The following is a 19,415-nucleotide window of genomic DNA, read 5'->3' on the forward strand; positions in this document are numbered from 1 at the left end:
AGTTTGGTAAATTCAATTACATTCACCATTTAGAAAGACAGATATCAACAATAAACTTGAACAAAGTGGCTTGAAATTTAAATTTCTACAAAAAACCGAGTGGAGTGATTTTGGCCAAGCACTGAAAAAATGGTTCATTTTGTTTGTTTTGTTATTATTCCCAAAGCTACATCTGTACTCTGTCCACTACGGGTATCGAAACCCGGTTTCTAGCAGCATAAGTCCGCAGACATACCACGTGCCACTGGGGGTAAAAATGGTCCAAACAACAAAGAGAGTGCGAACTTCCCTGCGAGTGGCCATCTTTTAATTGTGGAGAATGAAAAACCTACCAGAACTGTTAGGTTATAAACAGTCTGTGTGCTCCAACAGTTGGACTTCTAGATCTAAATTTCGACACAACATTTACTTCGGAAGATGTATGGTGAAGTTAAAAATTGAAACAGCGGAGAAATGAATCAGAACTGTTTGGTCTAAAATTTATAAAAGTTAAATATGTTTAATGCTGATGACAGACGAGTTTTGTTTTAGTCAATCCTTTGTAAAACTTTAAAATTGAAGAGAGAGAAACGTGTAGCTATTAAACTTTCGAAAGATCGCATTACAGTTCTTGTTTTAGCACTTTATGGTGGTAGAAATGTCAAATATCTTAGATGTTTTAAAAATATATAAAAACAAACAAAAACTTTACAGTGCCAACAAAAAAGCTTGTATGATATCTGACCTGTTTGAAGCTGAGCTGAGACAATTGGATATGGAGCTAGAGATGCAGACAATGCAAGATCCTTTTGCTCATAGACAACTGCCCAATACATTAAAGCACTGGCAATTTGCAGAACATTAAACTAGTGTTTATATCTGCAAACACTACAAATATGCTACAGCCAACGGATCAAAGGGCGACTGGAAGTTCGAAATGTCATTTTTGCAAGTTGATGTTCTTAAGAATGATTGAGTCCATCGGATAAAAGCAATATCAGACAATCACTTTCTTGGACGCAATTTGCAAAGTTGACAAAGCAAGGAAGAGAATGACAGAAAAAAGAAAGTAATTGCTTTCATAATTATTGGACTTAAACCAGTGAAATCTGAAACTGCTGATGATACTGGTATCATAACTTGGCTCAAACCAGTGAAACATGAAACTGTCGATCTTACTGGTATCATTACCGAACTGAAATCAACGAAACTTGAAACTGTCAATGCTACTGTTATCATAAGTGGGCCCAGATCAGTGAAACCTGAAACTGTCGACGCTATTGGTAAATAATAAGAAGGACTCTTTGTCAGCGTTGTTGGTGGTGGGAGGTCAAGAAGAACGTTGTACAGCATGAAGATTTAGACAAGTGTACAAATGTGCACCAAACTAAACGAATATGTACTATGAAGTTACCACTACCCAAGACTGTAAATAAAACAAGAAGGTTGGAGGAGACAGAAGCGACAAAAGACAAGGAAGAATTAGTTTCCAACAAACTGCACGCCATAAAACTTATATCTCGGTTCTACGAAAAGAAGGAATAGATCCTCAACTTGCAGTTATCGAAGATTTAGAAAACAACACAACAACAATATATAGGTCAGGACATAGAGAACAGAAATTCTCCGATTGTCTTTATTTAAATAATTAATGTAAGTTACAGTAGTTATTTATTTATAACCCTTATTGATTGTTACATTAGACACCATAATGTATGCGAATCTTACAATTTTACTACCCATCACTATACTGTCTACATTTTCCAATCCCTGTACTGTATGACATAATATCTTACCTAACACACAATATTAATTATAAAATTGTTTTCTCAATTGTTTTATTATTTGCTTACAACCTAAATATTACGATACTCGTTTATAACGACGTAACTTTCTCAGTCTATTAAGTGATGTAATTGTAGTAGCTCATTTTGGCATATATATATATATATATATATATATAATTTCTCACTTAATTTGTACTTCAGTGTTAACTAGGTGTTGTTGTTTTTTGTTACAAGTTAGTAAACAGCTAATATAACTTTTAAGATTATTATTGCATCCTGTTTCTGCACACTATTAGTATATTTCATTTGATAAAACTAATATAAATATCTGATATATTAACCCTATCCTTGTCCTGTGATTTACAGGACATAATCCCAAAGCGTTGGAGTATTATGTGTGGTGCATAGTGGCGTTTATTTGACATATAGCTGATGCTTCTGAATGCAAAATAGGAACTAGTTATTTTGGTTCAACGTATAAGATTAGAAGACAGTTTCATGCTAACTCCACAAGTGACGTTTAAAGAGCATGTGACTAATGGCAGTTTTAAGTCATCTTCATTCAAGACAAAATTTAAACCAAATATAAATACAAAATTTTTATTAGTTCTCTACAGTACTTATTACACGAATTGTCTAACTGATGAATAACATGTATGAATACAAACAAGCCTTATGAAATACGAGCAATACAAGAAATGACTTACAACAAGGAAAAGTGATTAAATGGTCAAACATAGACAGGACACAAGATCGAAAGTTTTGTCACAGCTTCTAACCAGACAGCCCAGCATGGTCAGTTGATGAAGGCGCTCGACACGCAATCTGAGGATCGCGAATTCAAATCCCCGTCGCATCAAACATCCTCACCCTTTCAGTCGTGGGGGCGTTATAATGTGTCGGCCAATCCTACCATTCGTTGGTAAACGAGTAGCTCAAGAGTTGGTGGTGGATGCCTTCCTTCTGGTATTACACCGCTTAATTAGGGACGGCTAGCGGAAATAGCTCTCGTGTAGCTTTGCGCGAAATTCGAAATTAAACAAACAAATAATCTAACCAGACTCTCAGTTTGTGTGAGGTGTGTAAAAAATTACTAATTTCCATACGTAAACATTACGATTGGTGTTAGTTATATTCACGAAATGTGGAAGTGACAGGAATGTGGAGGACCACGTTAAAATAACTGCCATCAGTTAATCCACATTTAAATAGCAAAATATTATTTGGAAAGTTTACACATCCCCCAAAATATAAATTTTTAAACGAAAACTGAAGAATAATTATAATTTTATTTCTTTTTTTTTTGTAAAGAATTACTTGAAATCGTTCAAGTTCAGCTTTTACTTTGGCATCATGGTGGTAAAGGCGCATGTGCAGAGATTCCCATCAACTGCCCTTTTCAGTTTGTTACGAAGAAAATATTCTGTGTTGCAAATCTATTATCTAAGTCAATGATGAATTACTCTTTATTCTGAGTTCCTTAAGACTGGAACACTTTCCAGGTATTCTCTTTAGAGTTTCGATGAATTATGATATAACCATAGTGTTCTGTAACGCGTAATTTATTTACATCGAGAATAATGAATTATCAGATTGAAGTTACTTGATGAAACCGTTGACCACCTTTCTTCCCATTGTTTACAAAATGTTAAAATATTTTGTACTTTACAAACATTATATTATTATATTATATTATATTATATTATATTATATTATATTATATTATATTATATTATATTATATTATATTATATTATATTATATTATATATTTTGTCTACTTTATCATTCTTTTATTCCTTTGATTTTTAAAGTTATCTTTAAACATATAATAAGAACGAAAAGTGGCTGATTTATTTATTCTAATTGGCAAAACACTTCTATAATTTTAAATTTAGAGACACAATATTTTATTTTCTGTTTTCCTTAACTATCTGAAGTAAACCAAATACCAGGTTTCTTTCTTCTTGTGTGTGTGTTTTTTTTGAGAGAGAGGGTATCATATATGTTCCTTATCCCTGAGGCCCAAACGTACTTTACAGCTGCGTAACAATACGTGGTACTATCGAACATGCTTTGCACTTTCAGTTGTGTATGTGTTATTAAAGTGACAGTCAATACCGTTATTTGGTTAGGCAGCAGATGTAACCAACTGGAAGTTATACATCTTATCTTCAGTTTATAATTAAGAAAAGCTGTGTTCCAATTACAAAGATCTCTAACCCAGCTGTTTACTCCATCGTGTGTATAAAGATTGCCTGAACAAATGAACTTATTTCTGTCTCATTCATTCCTACGAAATTTCTAACGTTTAATTTTAAAACCAGTTTTCCTTTTGTAAAATAACATTGTTGCTTTACTTAGACACTTAGAGCAGTCGACGCAAGTTACGGACGTAAATAACTGTTGTTTTGATTTATTTTCATTTCACCGAACTGAGATATTTCGTTAAACACTCACTATTATATTAAATAATCACTGTTTACCTGTTAACCAACAGCATGCGCAATGTTTTAAATAATGTTGAGTTACATTAATTATTTTTCTTTATGAAACAAACTAGTTTGTTGTAGAATACAACACATGACAACAATATCTGTTCAACAGGGACATATAACTAGTAACTCTAAATGAAACATTTTCACAGTTTTATTTTGTGCAACGTTTCAGGCAGACATTCTTCGTCAGGCAGTAATTATGACCGTGTTATACTTGAATTCATTCAGGCATGTCAATTTATTCTCTATAATTTTTATCAAAGTTTTTCTTCTCAGGTCTTGCGGAACAACACTGATTCTAGAACATATAACTAAACCAACTTACTTGTACAAAACAATACTTGGCAACCAAATTTCTTCAACAGTGGCATGTAACTAAATCAACTAACTTGCATAGCAAAATACCTGACAAACATATCTGTTCAACAGGGACATATAATTAAATCAACTTATTTGTATAGAACAACATTTGACAACCATATTTGTTCAACAGGGACATATAATTAAACCAACTTACTTGTTGTATAAAACAATATCTGGTAACCATATTTGTTCAGCAGGGACATACAACTGTCGGACGCCTCCGTATTCTCGAGGATCCCACTTAAGTTTATGGTCAGACCATTCCTGAAAATAATACAGCACCATGTTTTTAGGGATGGGTAATGCTACTTAAAAATATAAAAAATAAAAGTGACTGGTAAGAAAGAGAGAAAAATGTTACATTTACATATTAAAATAACAATATTTCAATGTGTTTTAAGTTATAATTTTTCGAACTAAATTTCAGTTAAAGGATATTAATTATGAGCACTAATGAAAACACCAAAAATTATATCCATTTATTACAAGTTCTGATCAGTGATTACTCACAAATACACGTTTAACAAAATCACATTTGTTCATTTTTATTGTTAACAAACTAATATATTTTATTTGCAGTTACTGTGCGATTAGATTATGAAAATAAACGCCTCGAATGCCAATGGTAAATTAAGGTAGTTCGTTTAGGGATACATTAACAAACTAAAAAAACTAAAACAAGTAATAACAAAAAATATTCATGATAAAAATCCAAAATATGAAACTAAACAAAATAAAATGTTACAAATTAAAATGTTTAAAGATATTTCAACCTTACGAGTATATTCCCATGTTGTTGAATTAAAAACAAAACCGAAACCTACCTGATTTACCCACATATTAGTCGTCATGATCTGGTTCTTCATATTCTGTGAATAATTGAAAAAAAAAATAGAAGAAAGTGAAAAGAGTTATATTTTATAAATATGTTAGAAAGTAGGAACTGCTTATTTACCCCTTAATTGGAAAATTATTAACGCATTACCGAGAGGAATTAGGTTAACTTGTTTAAGCTTTTTTTATAAAATAGAATGTTCAGTTTTCTATTTATCACTTAATTTGTGATAGTTATTTTAAAACATGCAAGCTGCTAAAATATTTCTTGAGAAATAATTAAAATATTGCACAGTATAATCAAGCTGACATTTACCTTTTTTTGTATGAGAGAATGTTCAGGTTGAACTTTTTTTGGATCTTTTAAAAATACAGATCCTCTACTTAATAAAGTATTAAGTAAACCTTACTTAGGCCCTGGCGACGGTTGGTCGCAGGTTCGCATCCCCGTCGCGCCAAACATGATCCTCCTTTCAGCCGTGGGGGCGTTATAATGTTACAGTCAATCGTTAGTAAAAAAGGAGCCTAAAAGTTGACGGTGAGTGGTGATGACTAGTTACCTTCCCTCTAGTCTTACACTGCAAAATTAGGGACGGCTATCGCAGATAGCTCTCAAGTAGCTTTGTGCGAAATTCAAAAAAACAACAACAAACCTTACTTAGGCCTAGGCATCGCAAATTGAAGCATGGAATTTGTTCGTTGTTGATGTAGGCTTAATTTTTTTTTTTCTATTAAATGCTTCTTAATTAGGCTTAAAGTAAAAGTAGCATTGTAAAACACAAAATACAATATGTGATTTTAATTTTATTATAATCTCTTAAGAAAGAAAAGGAAAATAATTTCAGCTGTGCTGGAAGTGTTTTTATCAGTGTATATAAACATATTTTAGACACCATATAGAAATTTTCACACACTATTGGTACTTCCAACTAGAAATGCATCTCTTATAGTGACAAAAATTAGCAAAACTAATCTCACACATTCTGCTATTTTTATAACTGTATATGACCTCAATCATACAATAGTATTTAATGCCACGTTTCCTTACAAAGAAAAAAGAATAATGATACACTTGATTTTCAAAGTTTAAATGAAATAGGCAGCTTTTATTTAATGTGGATAGAATCTCACATCTTAGGACTAAAAGAATAAGAAACAGCTGGAGAGGGAGGCGTCTAAAGTTCTAAATACTTTTTATTTTACCATGAAACAAATAAATGAATTGTATGTGTTCGGTGGATTTCGCTTTCTTTAATGTTGTTTTCATTAACAGTATTGATTATCATGTTTAATATACATACATATATTTTACTTTTCATTTTATCATTATAAGGATTCATTTAGCATTGTTTGTTAAGTATTTGGAGTTAGGACTAAGTAAGACTTGGTTCAACTTCATTTGATATTATAGGAATCACGGCCGATAATGTCGCTAACAGTGAAGACAGCCAACTGATGAATTGTTGTAAGTAAGAACGTAAAATCTTGATCAGTAAAAGTTAGTACTGAGTTTTTAAAAGTTCTCTATGCAGGTCATATGTGTATTCTACCTTTAGAACACTCATAAACATAATTTAATCTGAGAGTGTGCAGTTTAAATGTTTCCTGATGAAGATTTCAGCATACCTAGCTGAGTTAAATATGTTTGTAATAACGTATTATTTAATTTCAAACTTATTGAATTAGTTTATGTCAAAGTTATCACAGGTACAGTGACTATGACAGAGAATCCTACAAACCATCTCCACTTAATCCCTGGTATCGCAGTGTTAAACTAGAACAGACTTATAACAATACAATTTGGGATTCATTGGACGCAGCACAGATAGCTAATTGTGTAATTTTGATATTAACAACATATTTCAGTTAGGAGTGAAATCCACTTATTTCACGATTATGATTTCTTTTAAAAGAACCAATGAACGTTTGTTATTTTTAAATAAAATCTTTATTATTTTCTTATTATAAATCGAAAATAAAAATAACATTTTTACATCTATTTATTTATATGATGCCAAAACAAAATTATGAAATTAATAAGATAGATCATAAAGTTCCCTCCCCAAAGAGGCTCAGCGGCGTACACAAAGGGCTGTCTGTGCTCTGCACATCTCAGATATCGAAAACCGATTTCTAGAATTCTAAGTCCACAGACGTGCCGCTGTGCAACTGGGAGGGGGCAATTTAAAAAACAACAACATATGTCTATTTAATTTGCAGATAACTCTGAACAACACCCTCGATTTGTTTATTGTTTCATTTCTGATTTCGTTGATTTATTCTTGAATTTCTTAAAGTGTTAATGACTAAAATGATAGATTTTCTATTCTCCCAGGATAGTAGTGTCCATTTGGTTCACATAAACTATTTTAGAATATATTTGTATCTCAACTGATGATAAATGTATTCCATAATTTTAATTTGAGTTAAAGTTTTAATTGAGATTATATATTTAAAAAGAAGTGACAACGTCAACAGATAGTTTGTGAAATGGTATAAGATATGAATCTTGTAGCTTTTAAACAAAGCTGTCACCTCTAATAGATAAGTTCGATGAGAATATTTATTTCAATACTAATTTACACGTAATATATTTTAATATATGTACGTGTTGGCGACAAGTATAGTCAGAAGCATGAAAAGCCAAAACCAAATCAGATGAATGTCAGCATCTCAAAAAGTCAAAAATTTTTCAATTATTTTTCTCCATGTCTCATTGCTGTAAAGGAAACAAGTCAGTTCTTTTTCTCACATCTAGTAGATATTTGTTTGTCTGTTTGAAGTTACACACAAAGCTACACAATGAGCTATCTGTGCTTTGGCCACCACGGGTATCGAAAACCGGTTTATAGCGTTGTAAGTCTGTAAATATACCGCTGAGCTACTAGGGCAAAATCATGTAGATCATCTAAATAACTAACTAGAAGCCTCATCCAATCAAACAACATTAGTCAAGTTGCATTGTTATTCCTAGAGGATTGTTTTATATTGTGCAGCCATCGTAACGTGAATTTTTGAGAAAGTAATAACGTACTAAAAATACAACACAACGAAATCACTTTTAATATAAATAAACTTTTTTTCTTAACAATATATCAACAATGTATAATAAATTCAGAGAACCTTTCAAATGCTCAGTCAAACAAACTGCTGTTGTCCCATTTAACTAACCGTTGTCGAAATACCGTGAAATTAAAAATCTCCTTCATCTAGATATTACCTATGAAAGTGAATTTGTGTTTGACGTGCATGTATACATAGTTGTGTTCGAAATACCAAAAGAAAAAAATCTCCAGTAACCCAGCGATACGTCTGTGGACTTTTACCGTTAGGAACCAGGTTTTGATAACCGTGGTGAGCAGAGCACACATAGCAATTTATGTACCTTTGCGCTTAATAACAACGACGAAAAAAATCATGTTTTGTAAAGAGTGACAATGAAATGTACCAAACTAATTTGATATAAATTTTCGTGATGACAAGAAACCCACTTAAAGTAAAAATGTATTCTCAAGATGGCTGGTATGGGTATTAAAACTTTAATTAAAATAAGATGACCTAAGAAAATCAAAACATTATTCTGTTCGTTATTTTAATTAATGTTCAAATGATCATTTTTTAATTCTAACCAACATCAAATTTCTCACGAATAGGACAATTTTATTATACATTATGCTATGCGACATACAAAAACGTTTAAAATCGCTGCTCGTAAAAAATGAAATTTGCAGAAAATATATATCTACAAGCCCTTGACTTTCGATGTTTGCTAAATTTTGAAAGAAATCTGATATTTTGTCAAATATTTTGAAATTAGTGAATATACTACTTATGTATACTGTTAACAACATATTTACAGATTTGGTTTTAGTGGGAATTGTTCATATTTACCAACACTCTACAATAATTTTGTAAATCCTCAAAAATATGTTTCTTTGTGCTTTTAAATTATTGAAATATCTGCATCTCTACCCATAGCGACCTATCGCACTTCGGATTTAAGCATTGCAAATCCGTAAACTTACTGCTGTCCCACCAGGGACCTCTTCAGTTAAGAAATAATAATAAACTTTTACATCAAAGTATTTTTAAAATCAAAATCTCACGATGATCTTTTCAAAATATGATTTTGTTTCATTCCTGTAATTGAAAAAAAAATTGAATGCCAACACACACCAGGGCCCAACATGGCCAGGTGGTTAGGGCGTTCGGCTCGTAATCTTAGAGTCGCGGATTCGGATCCCCGTTACAACAAACATGCTCGCCCTTTCAGCCGTGAGTGCGTTATAATGTTACCATCAATCCCACCATTCGTTGCTAGAAGAGTAGCTCAAGAGTTGGCGGTGGGTGGTGATGGCTAGCTGTCTTCCTCTAGTCTTACACTGCTAAAATAGGGACGGCTAGTGCAAATAGTTCTCGTGTAGCTTTGCGCGAAATTCAAAACAAACAAACAAACAGAAATCAGTTAGAAAAAGTAAACCAACGGTGGGCTTGTGATTAGTGTGTCTAAATTCAAGTCGGAAATTCCAAGATTCGAACCGGGATTTCTTGCTAAACACTCTTCATAGTTTCAACATTGGAGACGTTTTACTGTGTATGCAGGTTATTCCGCTATTTGGTCAAGAGAAAATGCATGGTTGCTAATTGTTACTTTTATTACTATAAATGTTCCCACATAAACACAAACAAACTACACTTATGATACATATATATAATTAGTTACTCTAATTTTTTAGTTTTTAGCAGATGTTGGTATTGTCTGTGATTTATTGTTTTTTGTGTGATAACTTGGATAAATCTTAATTAATGATTGCCAAGTCAGAAGATAACCAAACAATAAATGCGTATACAACCATAAAATTCTAACCAAGTTAACGGATACGGAAAGTGTCCAAATCGTTGAAAGTAATAATTAAAAACGATTTATAATGATATAGAAAAACAATTTTATATAAACCCAATATACGTGTTTCTTAGAAACTTCCTAATCACTGTCACGAAACGCTAACTCTTTGTACTTCAAAAATATGTTACAGGTTTTACAAAACGGAGAAACGAAATTTCATTGCAGAAAAAAACACAACAATCTCTTGTTTGTAGTGTTGTATTAACTCAAAGTAAATCGGTACTTGTGGGCTGTTTTGTAAAATCTCAAGTAGCAGTTTAATTTGAAGTTTAATGTTAATGGAATATTATACAGGATGTTCGGAAAGTCACTATGCAGTTTTGTAATCATATTTTATTCAGTCTATTTCAAACCAACAACTGATCGCGGTGTTTAGAAACAAAATAAGAAGGATCCAAGCCTGTATTGATGCTAACGGGGTCACTTTTAACATTGTTTATAACTGTCATTCATATTTACCTCCTGTATTCTATATTGAAACATGTCTGTTAATAAAGTGCACAGTGACTTTCCGAACACCCTGTAGTATTAAGCACAAACCTGGTAGCATTGGAGAAGACATTTTAACTACACTAAATATTTAAGAATTATCTTAACTTGCTAAGTTGTTTTCGAGAGAAAATAATTATAAACATTGTTGTTAAACTTATCTATATAAATAAACGTCAATACATATATATGTGTGTGACCCCCAGTGACACAACGGTGTGTGTGTGAGAACACGCAAGGCAAGAAACGGCACTTCGATACCAGTGGTGAGCAGAGCACAGGTAGCCCACTCTTTAGTTTTGTTCTTTATTCTAAATAAACAAACAATATTAAGTATATCTGTTCCTTATACGTTTCCACATTACTTAATCAATCAGCACCAAACTTGACACAGTGATAGAGGAAGACATGAGTAAGGTCATGAGACTGCTAATTTCATATTGGTAAAATTATTTAAAACATTATGTCTTTCATTTCAGTACTGATAGTACCTTTATGTATTTTTTTTGCAATTTTAACGTTTATTATGCTAAGAAAAAAAAGACAGAACCACAATTTTTTATTTTTTGCTACAAACGTGGCTGTTCCATCCATCCAACAATTGAGTACACCAGCTAGTAATGAATAAATCTGATCGTACAAGAGGTCATTACTATGATATTTTTTAAATAAAAGATGATTATTTTACTAATTGGATTAAAAAGAGGGAGTCTGACATCTTATTCACGTAGTGTAAATCTTTAAGCAAATTTCTATTACTTATCATAAACACGTATTACGACGCTTGTTTGTTTGTTTTGAATTTCGCGCAAAGCTATCAAGGGCTATCTGCGCTAGCCGTCCCTAATTTAGCAGTGTAAGATTAGAGAGAAGGCAGCTAATCATCACCACCCACCGCCAGTTCTTGGGCTACTCTTTTACCAACGACTAGTGAGATTGACCGTTACATTATAACGCCCCCACGGCTGAAAGGGCGAGCATGTTTGATGCGACGAGGATTCGAACCCGTGACCCTCAGATTACGAATGGAACAACTTAACCTACATGGCCATGCCAGGCCATATTACGATACTATGTTGATAACAAAAAAAAGGACATCTCTCAATTTGTTGACATACTGTAGAATTACACGTAACTGTATTTTTTTCTTTAGTTGCATGGTGAATTTCACATTATAAGGCAAATATTTATAATACGACAAAAAATGTTCGAGATGATGCTTTAAATGTTGTGTACTTTTTATTTTTTATGTTAAGAAAAAAGGAACAGAGTGTTTAGTTGAACGTTCAAAAGTTAAACAGAATACTTGCAAAATGCAAAAATGTCGGACCCGATCTTTTACGGAAGACATGACTGAACTTGAAACTTCTAATTCAATAATATAACCCTGAGGGAAGAAGTTATAAAAAATTCATTACGTTGTCACAAAACATACTTAGCATATCATAACGTTTTGGGACACTATGAGACTCATTTTCCTATCTCGGTTGTTTTATCCTCTCAACTAAACTAAAATAATGTTTTGTTTTGTAAATTTAAAGCAAGCACTGATCATTCATAAACTTATTAAGTTTTTTTCTTAAACTCACTTAAATCTACTCTCGTTACAACTTCACGTTGTAGTCCAACTACTCTATTAGAAACATGAAACTGTCTTAGCTGAAGATGATTCCTACCCCGCCTAAATCTATACTTGTATCCCTTGTCCTACTATTCTGACTGTTAAGTAAGAAAAATAGATGATGCATCAACCTTATCAATTCCCTTTAAAACTTAAACATCTCATCAGATCCCACCACTTAACTTTCTTTTCAAGATAAAATAATTTGAGAGATGTCAGCCTCTCCTCGTATCACAACCCCTTTATCCCAGACAACGTTCTAGTAAACCCTTTCTTAATCTTTTCCAACAATTCAATGTCTTTCCTAAAGAAAATAGCCCAAGACTAAGTACAATACTACAAATGTGGTCTAACCAGTAGCCTGCACAGTAAAATTAGAACCTATTTAGATTTATATTCAGTATTTCTGTAGATACAACGTAAAATCTTATTTGCACTCTCACTTGCACCAAAACTGGATGGCTTTACAGACGGATCGAATATTGCACAAAGATTCATTTCTTTCTGGGTATTGTTAAGGTTATTTAAGTTATACTTATAATTCAAATTATGATGACCAACATGCATTATCTTGCATTTATTATAATTAAAACCTATCTGCCATTTATTTACACAACCCACTGAATGATCTAAATCATTTTGTAAATCTGTAGCATCTTCTTCACAGCAACAGTCAAGATCTTAATATACTCTTCAAAAAAAGAAACGCAAAAGGAATAATTTTGTTATTTTAAAGAGAAATATATGTAATACGTTACAAGTTCAAAGTATGTGATGTTACACGTGTTAAGGCACTGATTGTCAGGCCAAGATGACAATAAAAGTTGTGCACTTCGAAAACGGAGGAAAACATCGGATTTTTCGCCAAAACGCATGCGTGTCCAATAAATTTGTTTAAGAGATCTGCATGTTCTGCAAGTGCAACATGTGCAAAATCCCTATACAAGTGACGGGTTCTCGGTTTCCATAGCTCAGTGTTATGCCACTGAAACGCAATACAGTTACGCCAAGACTGACTGAAGCACAACGCAACAACGCCATTGGTCAATTGGAAGCAGGCGAATCTCGATAAGATGTTGCCAGAGCTGTGAATGTCCACCCAAGCACCATAACAAAGCTATGGAATCGTCACCAACAACATGGATCAACTCGTGACGGTCCACGATCTGGCAGACCTCGTGTGACCACGCCCGCACAAGATCGCAACATTCGGTTACGTCACCTTCGGGATAGGACCACCACTGCGACGTCTACTGCCTCAACCATACCAGGGCTGCGTAGGATTTTCGATCAGACCGTACGCAACCGTCTATGAGATTCTTAGGCCCCATGTGCAACCCATCATGTTGAACGTCAACGACGTTTTTCAACATGACAACGCCCGTCTTCACACAGAACATCAACGTTCTTCCCTGGCCCTCCAGATCACCAGATTTAAACCCCATCGAACATCTTTGGGGCGAGTTGGACCGACGTCTGCGACGGCGACAACCTCAACCGCAGACTCTACCTCAGCTTGCAGCAGCTTTGCAGGCTGAATGGACAGCCATTCCACAGGATATGATTCGTCATCTCATCGCTTCCATGGGCAGGAGATGCCAAGCAGTTATTGATGCTCACGGGGGGGCATACTCGTTATTGACGTTGAGTGATGTTAAACGTCAACTATTGAGCGTGGACTTCTTCACCTTTGCAGACTTTGGATGTTCAACAGTGAATGTGCAAAGTTTCACACGTGTCATACAGACCTATTCGGAATAAACTTGTTAACAATGTGTTTCATATTTTGCCTTTTGCGTTTATTTTTTTGAAGAGTATATCATCTGCAAATTTAAGTAATTTTTTAACTATTTCTTCATCTATATCATTGATACAAGTTAAAAAAATAAAGGTCCTAAGACTCAGCCCTGAGGTACCTCACTTGTTACATTAACCCAGTTTGACTGAATTCCATTTGTGAAGCCCTCTGAACTCTTCCATCCAGCCTTTTTTCTATCCAGTTTGCTAGTTCATTACCTCATACCTATAAAGATAATTTTTTACAAGATTTTTATGTGTTACGTCGTCAAATGTTTTCTGAAAATCCACATACACCAAGTGGTTACCTTTTCAAAGAATGTCAAAATATTTATAAGGCAAGATTTTTCCTTGGTGAAACCATGTTGACTATCCAATAAAATTCTAAACTTTGTTAAATAACTTAGTAAAGCATTTTTAACAGACTTTCGAAGAGGTTTTCCACAACTGATGTAAGACTAATGGGTTTATAATTACTGGTACAAATTTTAACACCTCGCTTGAAAAGAGGAGTTGCACTTGCTAACTTCCAATACTCTGGTACGTGAACATTATTCAAGAACTGTCAAAAATAGTAGTACGTGGCTCACATATTCAATGTTTAACCTCCTTCAAAACTCTTGGCAAAATACTATCTGGCCAAGGAATCTTGTTATTTTCTAAACTAACCAAACTTTTCTTAACCAGCTCAGAATTAATGCAGTCATCTTTTTCGTTCTCGATTCCATTTATCAAGTGGCCAAGATGTGGAATACTGTTTAAACTGTCGTTAATAAGACCGAAATAAAACAGAATTTAATAATACAGCAATCTCATAACCATCAGATACAAGCCTTCCTTTATCATCTCTCAAGGGTCCTACCTCCATTATAACATTTTGTTTTCACTTAATATATTTAAAGAAACCCTTACTGTAAATTTTTACATTTTAGTCAACCTTTTCTCATACATTATTTTTGATGCTCTAATATCTTGTTTCAAAAACTCTCTTGATATTCTATAATCTTCTAAACCTCTTATGATACCAGTCAGTTTAAATTTATGAAATTCATGATGATTATTTTTTACATTTATATCTTTAACACTTTGTGAGTCAACCTGGTGTTTTTACTTGTAGCTGCTCCTTTTTTTTATAAGGAATATGCTTACAATGAATATTTAAAAACTTCCCACATGTGATGAGTGTCTCCAAATAACTGAGGTTCCCAATCACAACAGATAATTCTTGTCACATCCCTTCAATATTTGCTTTTTTTTGTTTTAAAGTTGTAATAAAAACGTCATTACTCCTTATCTCCATATGCAGCAAAACATCGAATCTAAAATAGAAACGACCACTTACATCGATTTCTTCCCCAATTTCCACCACATCGATCATTTCTACATTTGAAGTTAACAATAAATTTAAAATAGCATTGTTTCTAATAGGTTTCTTGAATAATTGATGAAGAAAGTCATGCTGAACAGTTTCCATAAACCTTTTTCCCTAACGATTTGACTCAAGCATTTCTCAATCTGTATGCCTGAAATTAAAATTACCCATAATTATGACTTCATTAATAGCTTAAATCTTAACATCATTGTAAAGTTCATAACTAAATTCATCAGTAACATTTGATGGTCTGTAACAAATTCCCATTAAAAGCCTTTCCCCTTTATATCCATTAATAGAAGCCAAAATGAATTCGATTTCCTTTTTATTCTCTTCGATATCTTCAATTTCGACAGGATGTAACTCACGTTTTACATATTAAGCACCTCTTCAACCCTCTTTACTACTAGATCCGTATTAAACAGGTTATAACCCTGTATTTCAAAGACATTTCTGTCACCAAAATCATCTATGTTTAACCATGTTTAATATATTCACATTATATCAAAATCTTCCATTGCTACTAACTCTGTAATATAATCTGTTTTATGTCTTACAGTTATGGTATTACAATAGTAGTAATTAAACCTATTTCTATAACTACTTATTTGCTCATTCCTTATGTTAAACCTTTCTCTGCCTCTTATTCTTTTTACATTTAGTTTTTCCTTGTCCTCACTACTGTATAAGTCATAGTATAAAACTTCCCTTACAGCTAAGTTTATAGCCTTAGCAAACAAGCCAGGCTCTACTCTATTTAAATACAAACCATCCATTCCAAAAAGATCCCTTCTTTTACTAAATTGATCCGACAAAAAAGTCCAATCAGCCAATCTGCTCATCCTTACATACTAACCTAAGCCTAGTTTTCAGCTCTACTGATTTACTCATAACTTCATTCCCACAGTTAATCCTGGGTTGTATTGCTAACAAAATTCAGTTATAGCATTTTTCTTTAAATGCCTTTATCGACTTTACTCAATAATAGTTCACATTTAAAGTATCAGATTACTTATCAACTGAACTGTTATTTTTGTGTAGATATAGTATTTGCCATCTAGAATTTCGTTTTGATATTAACTTCAGTAATACCGAATGGTTCCGAGAAGAATTATCAAGTACATTAAATGCCATTAATCAGTGTGATTTAAGTGTAAAAAATAAATTACAGGATATATTTACTAACACAAGCAACATTAGTTGTCACATTTTAAAATATAGAATATTGATGAAGTCTTTTCGTAATATCTCCATTGCAACAAAAGGTAACATGGGTTCAACAACTTCATTCTGAGTACTTTGTACAGATACCTCAAGTAACAAAACAAACAGGTGTAAGTTTTGAAACTACGTTTCTCATTAGACACTGTCTGTTTTCTCATATTAATCTGCACACTTAAGAACTCTAACAAAGTTTTAAAAAAATGGAACCTAAAGCCCTACATTCTCAAGTTTCTGTTTACACCACGGTTTGTTATTTGCTACAATAAGACAAGATCATAATTCAAGGAGGAGCAGTTACTGGGTATAGGAAGAACATCGGATCAGCTTACACTGAGAAAGACGCTATGTATATATAGCCACAGTTACCGTAAAAAGGACTTCAACGGCACTTAGCATCAGTCATTTTCTGTCACTTTGATAATAATGTTATAAGAGCTGGCATCGTACACAAACAGACTCAAAAGACAGTTCAAATAAATTGAAGGGGAAAAGCACATAAAATATAAGCAAAAGATGAAGAAACACTACTTCATTAAATTAAACATATGTTTCATAATCTACTTGTGTTTGCTTATTTAATGAACTAACGTATCTATTAATCTATCCATTACACAAAAAGTTAACACTAATTATCATTTGATAGTCAAAAACCTACACAATGGGTTTCGTTCACTTATGATTGATTTAATCTCCAATTAAACATTTTCTAGTAAATCAAATGAATCTTAAGTTCAACTTAAGAAGAAACAAACTAAACAAGGATCACAAAGTTAATACTGTATAAAATAGGAAAATAATCTTCAAGCTAAAACTTATTCAAAACAAAGCATTTATTTAAAGGAATTAATCGTTACGATTTATTTGGTGTTTTGGGCGATCTTTGAAAATGTCCTGTAGTAAAAAAAAAAAGTTCTGCTGAAGAAAATGTACTTTTAGTACGAAATCTGAAATACAGTAATAATATTTTTCTTATAGTTACGCAACACAGACAGAAACACTTACAACGTCAATAAGTTGAGATAATTTGAGGTCCATTCTAACTGTGAGGGTATCTGAATTATTACTGACAGGTCGAACAAGACGGTTGTAGCCACTCATTAAGTCGTCGTACAATCTCTTAGCATCAGGGTTTCCTGTAGCAGGAGTTGGTGCTGTTAGCAGCAGCCATGACGTAAGGTAGACGACCACGAAAATTTGGGGTTGGATTAGCATGATGCTGTAAAAACGTATTGTTTCCCGGATTTTACGCGCACTTTACGAATTTGTATGGCTAAAATAATCGGCTCTTGGAAAGAGACTCTAAAACATCAAAAATTCTAAACCCTCTGCTTTTGCACAAAATCGCCACAATTCCAGTATCTCTGTTTCGCATGCTTGATCGATAGACGAAATAACTGCGACGGTCGACTAATGCGCCCTCTGATGGGAGAATGACATATCTGTTTCCCAAATTCTTTCGACTTGGATGGATGTCTGAGAGAAGTAACATCTATGAATAATTCATTTATTTCTTTGAAAATACGACAATTCAATAAGTGTCTTGAATAACGTATCGCAGTGAAAACTTTAATGCTATAATATATTTCGTGGAATTTAATAATCCTCAAAAATTCAACAAAAAAAGCGCAATCGTGGAGAAAAATTAAATTCTTATTACATTTTAAATCAATTATATAATTAAATAAAAACATAATGTAAGGTAAAATTCTAAGTAAAAATAAAACACATGTTGCTCTTTTTCGTGGTGTGACATTAATTCTAATCTAAATTAGTTTAGAAACAATTATTTCCCGATTAAAATTTATTCAGTTTGCTTTCAAGAACATGATAGTGCTTTATTATAACCATCAAAGAATCACAGAATACAGACTTTTTATTGATTAAGAAAGATCTTGTCAACTTGGAACGGAGCAAGAGTATATCTGGGATTTCTACGTAACTCTACAAACTTTGATACAAGAAAACGAGCGATTCGTACTAGATGAACTTATTAGCTCACGTCATTAGCAGGAGTTCCTTTCATTATTTTTTAAATAATTAATTTCTTGTACAGTCAGTTACTTCCAAATGTTCTAGATTAATTGATTTTATACTTGTGTTCGAGACAACAGAGTAATAGTTGTGCTTACGAGTAGCCAATTATCTCGTAAAATAACCACAATGAAGTGGTTTTTTCTTCTTCAAGCTCTTAAATTATGTTTTCTTATAACCTGGATACAAAATACAGAAACTCTTCAGGTAACAAAAGTTTAGAAATAAATAGAAGGAAAATATATATTAGTGAAAATAATTACATTTTAATAAAGTTATGTAAGCAAACTCACAAGGAAAGACTGAATTAAAAACAGCAAATCTAAACCTCTGACTAATTATATTAGTTTGTTGTAATTCAAAAAACAAGCCGAAACAAAAACAAAACAAATAAAAAACTCTACAGTAATTGAAAATATCCCAGGGTACAAGTTATAATGTGGGATTATAAGATGTACCCTAGGTTTTGGAGGTGACTGAGAGTAGTGCCCACACTGCAGTGGGGATACACTGTCT

At 32.9% G+C, this 19,415-nt stretch overlaps 1 protein-coding gene across 2 annotated transcripts in view; it reads right to left on the reverse strand.

Annotated features, from left to right (window-relative positions):
* LOC143238067 (acetylcholine receptor subunit alpha-like 1) overlaps positions 1-18,263 on the reverse strand; it is a 28,694-nt gene extending 10,431 nt beyond the window's left edge. For both annotated transcript variants that reach the window (XM_076477997.1, XM_076477996.1), the window contains exons 1-3: positions 17,871-18,263; positions 5,450-5,494; positions 4,780-4,889 (exon numbers count right to left, since the gene is read on the reverse strand). In XM_076477997.1, coding sequence (XP_076334112.1) covers positions 4,780-4,889; positions 5,450-5,494; positions 17,871-18,080 — 365 coding nt within the window. In that variant the 5' untranslated portion in view covers positions 18,081-18,263. The remainder of the gene's footprint in view (positions 1-4,779; positions 4,890-5,449; positions 5,495-17,870) is intronic.
* Positions 18,264-19,415: the final 1,152 nt, after the last annotated feature.

The sequence above is a fragment of the Tachypleus tridentatus genome, chromosome 13 (genome assembly GCF_004210375.1).
Source record: "Tachypleus tridentatus isolate NWPU-2018 chromosome 13, ASM421037v1, whole genome shotgun sequence".
Classification (NCBI taxonomy): Eukaryota; Metazoa; Arthropoda; class Merostomata; order Xiphosura; family Limulidae; genus Tachypleus; species Tachypleus tridentatus.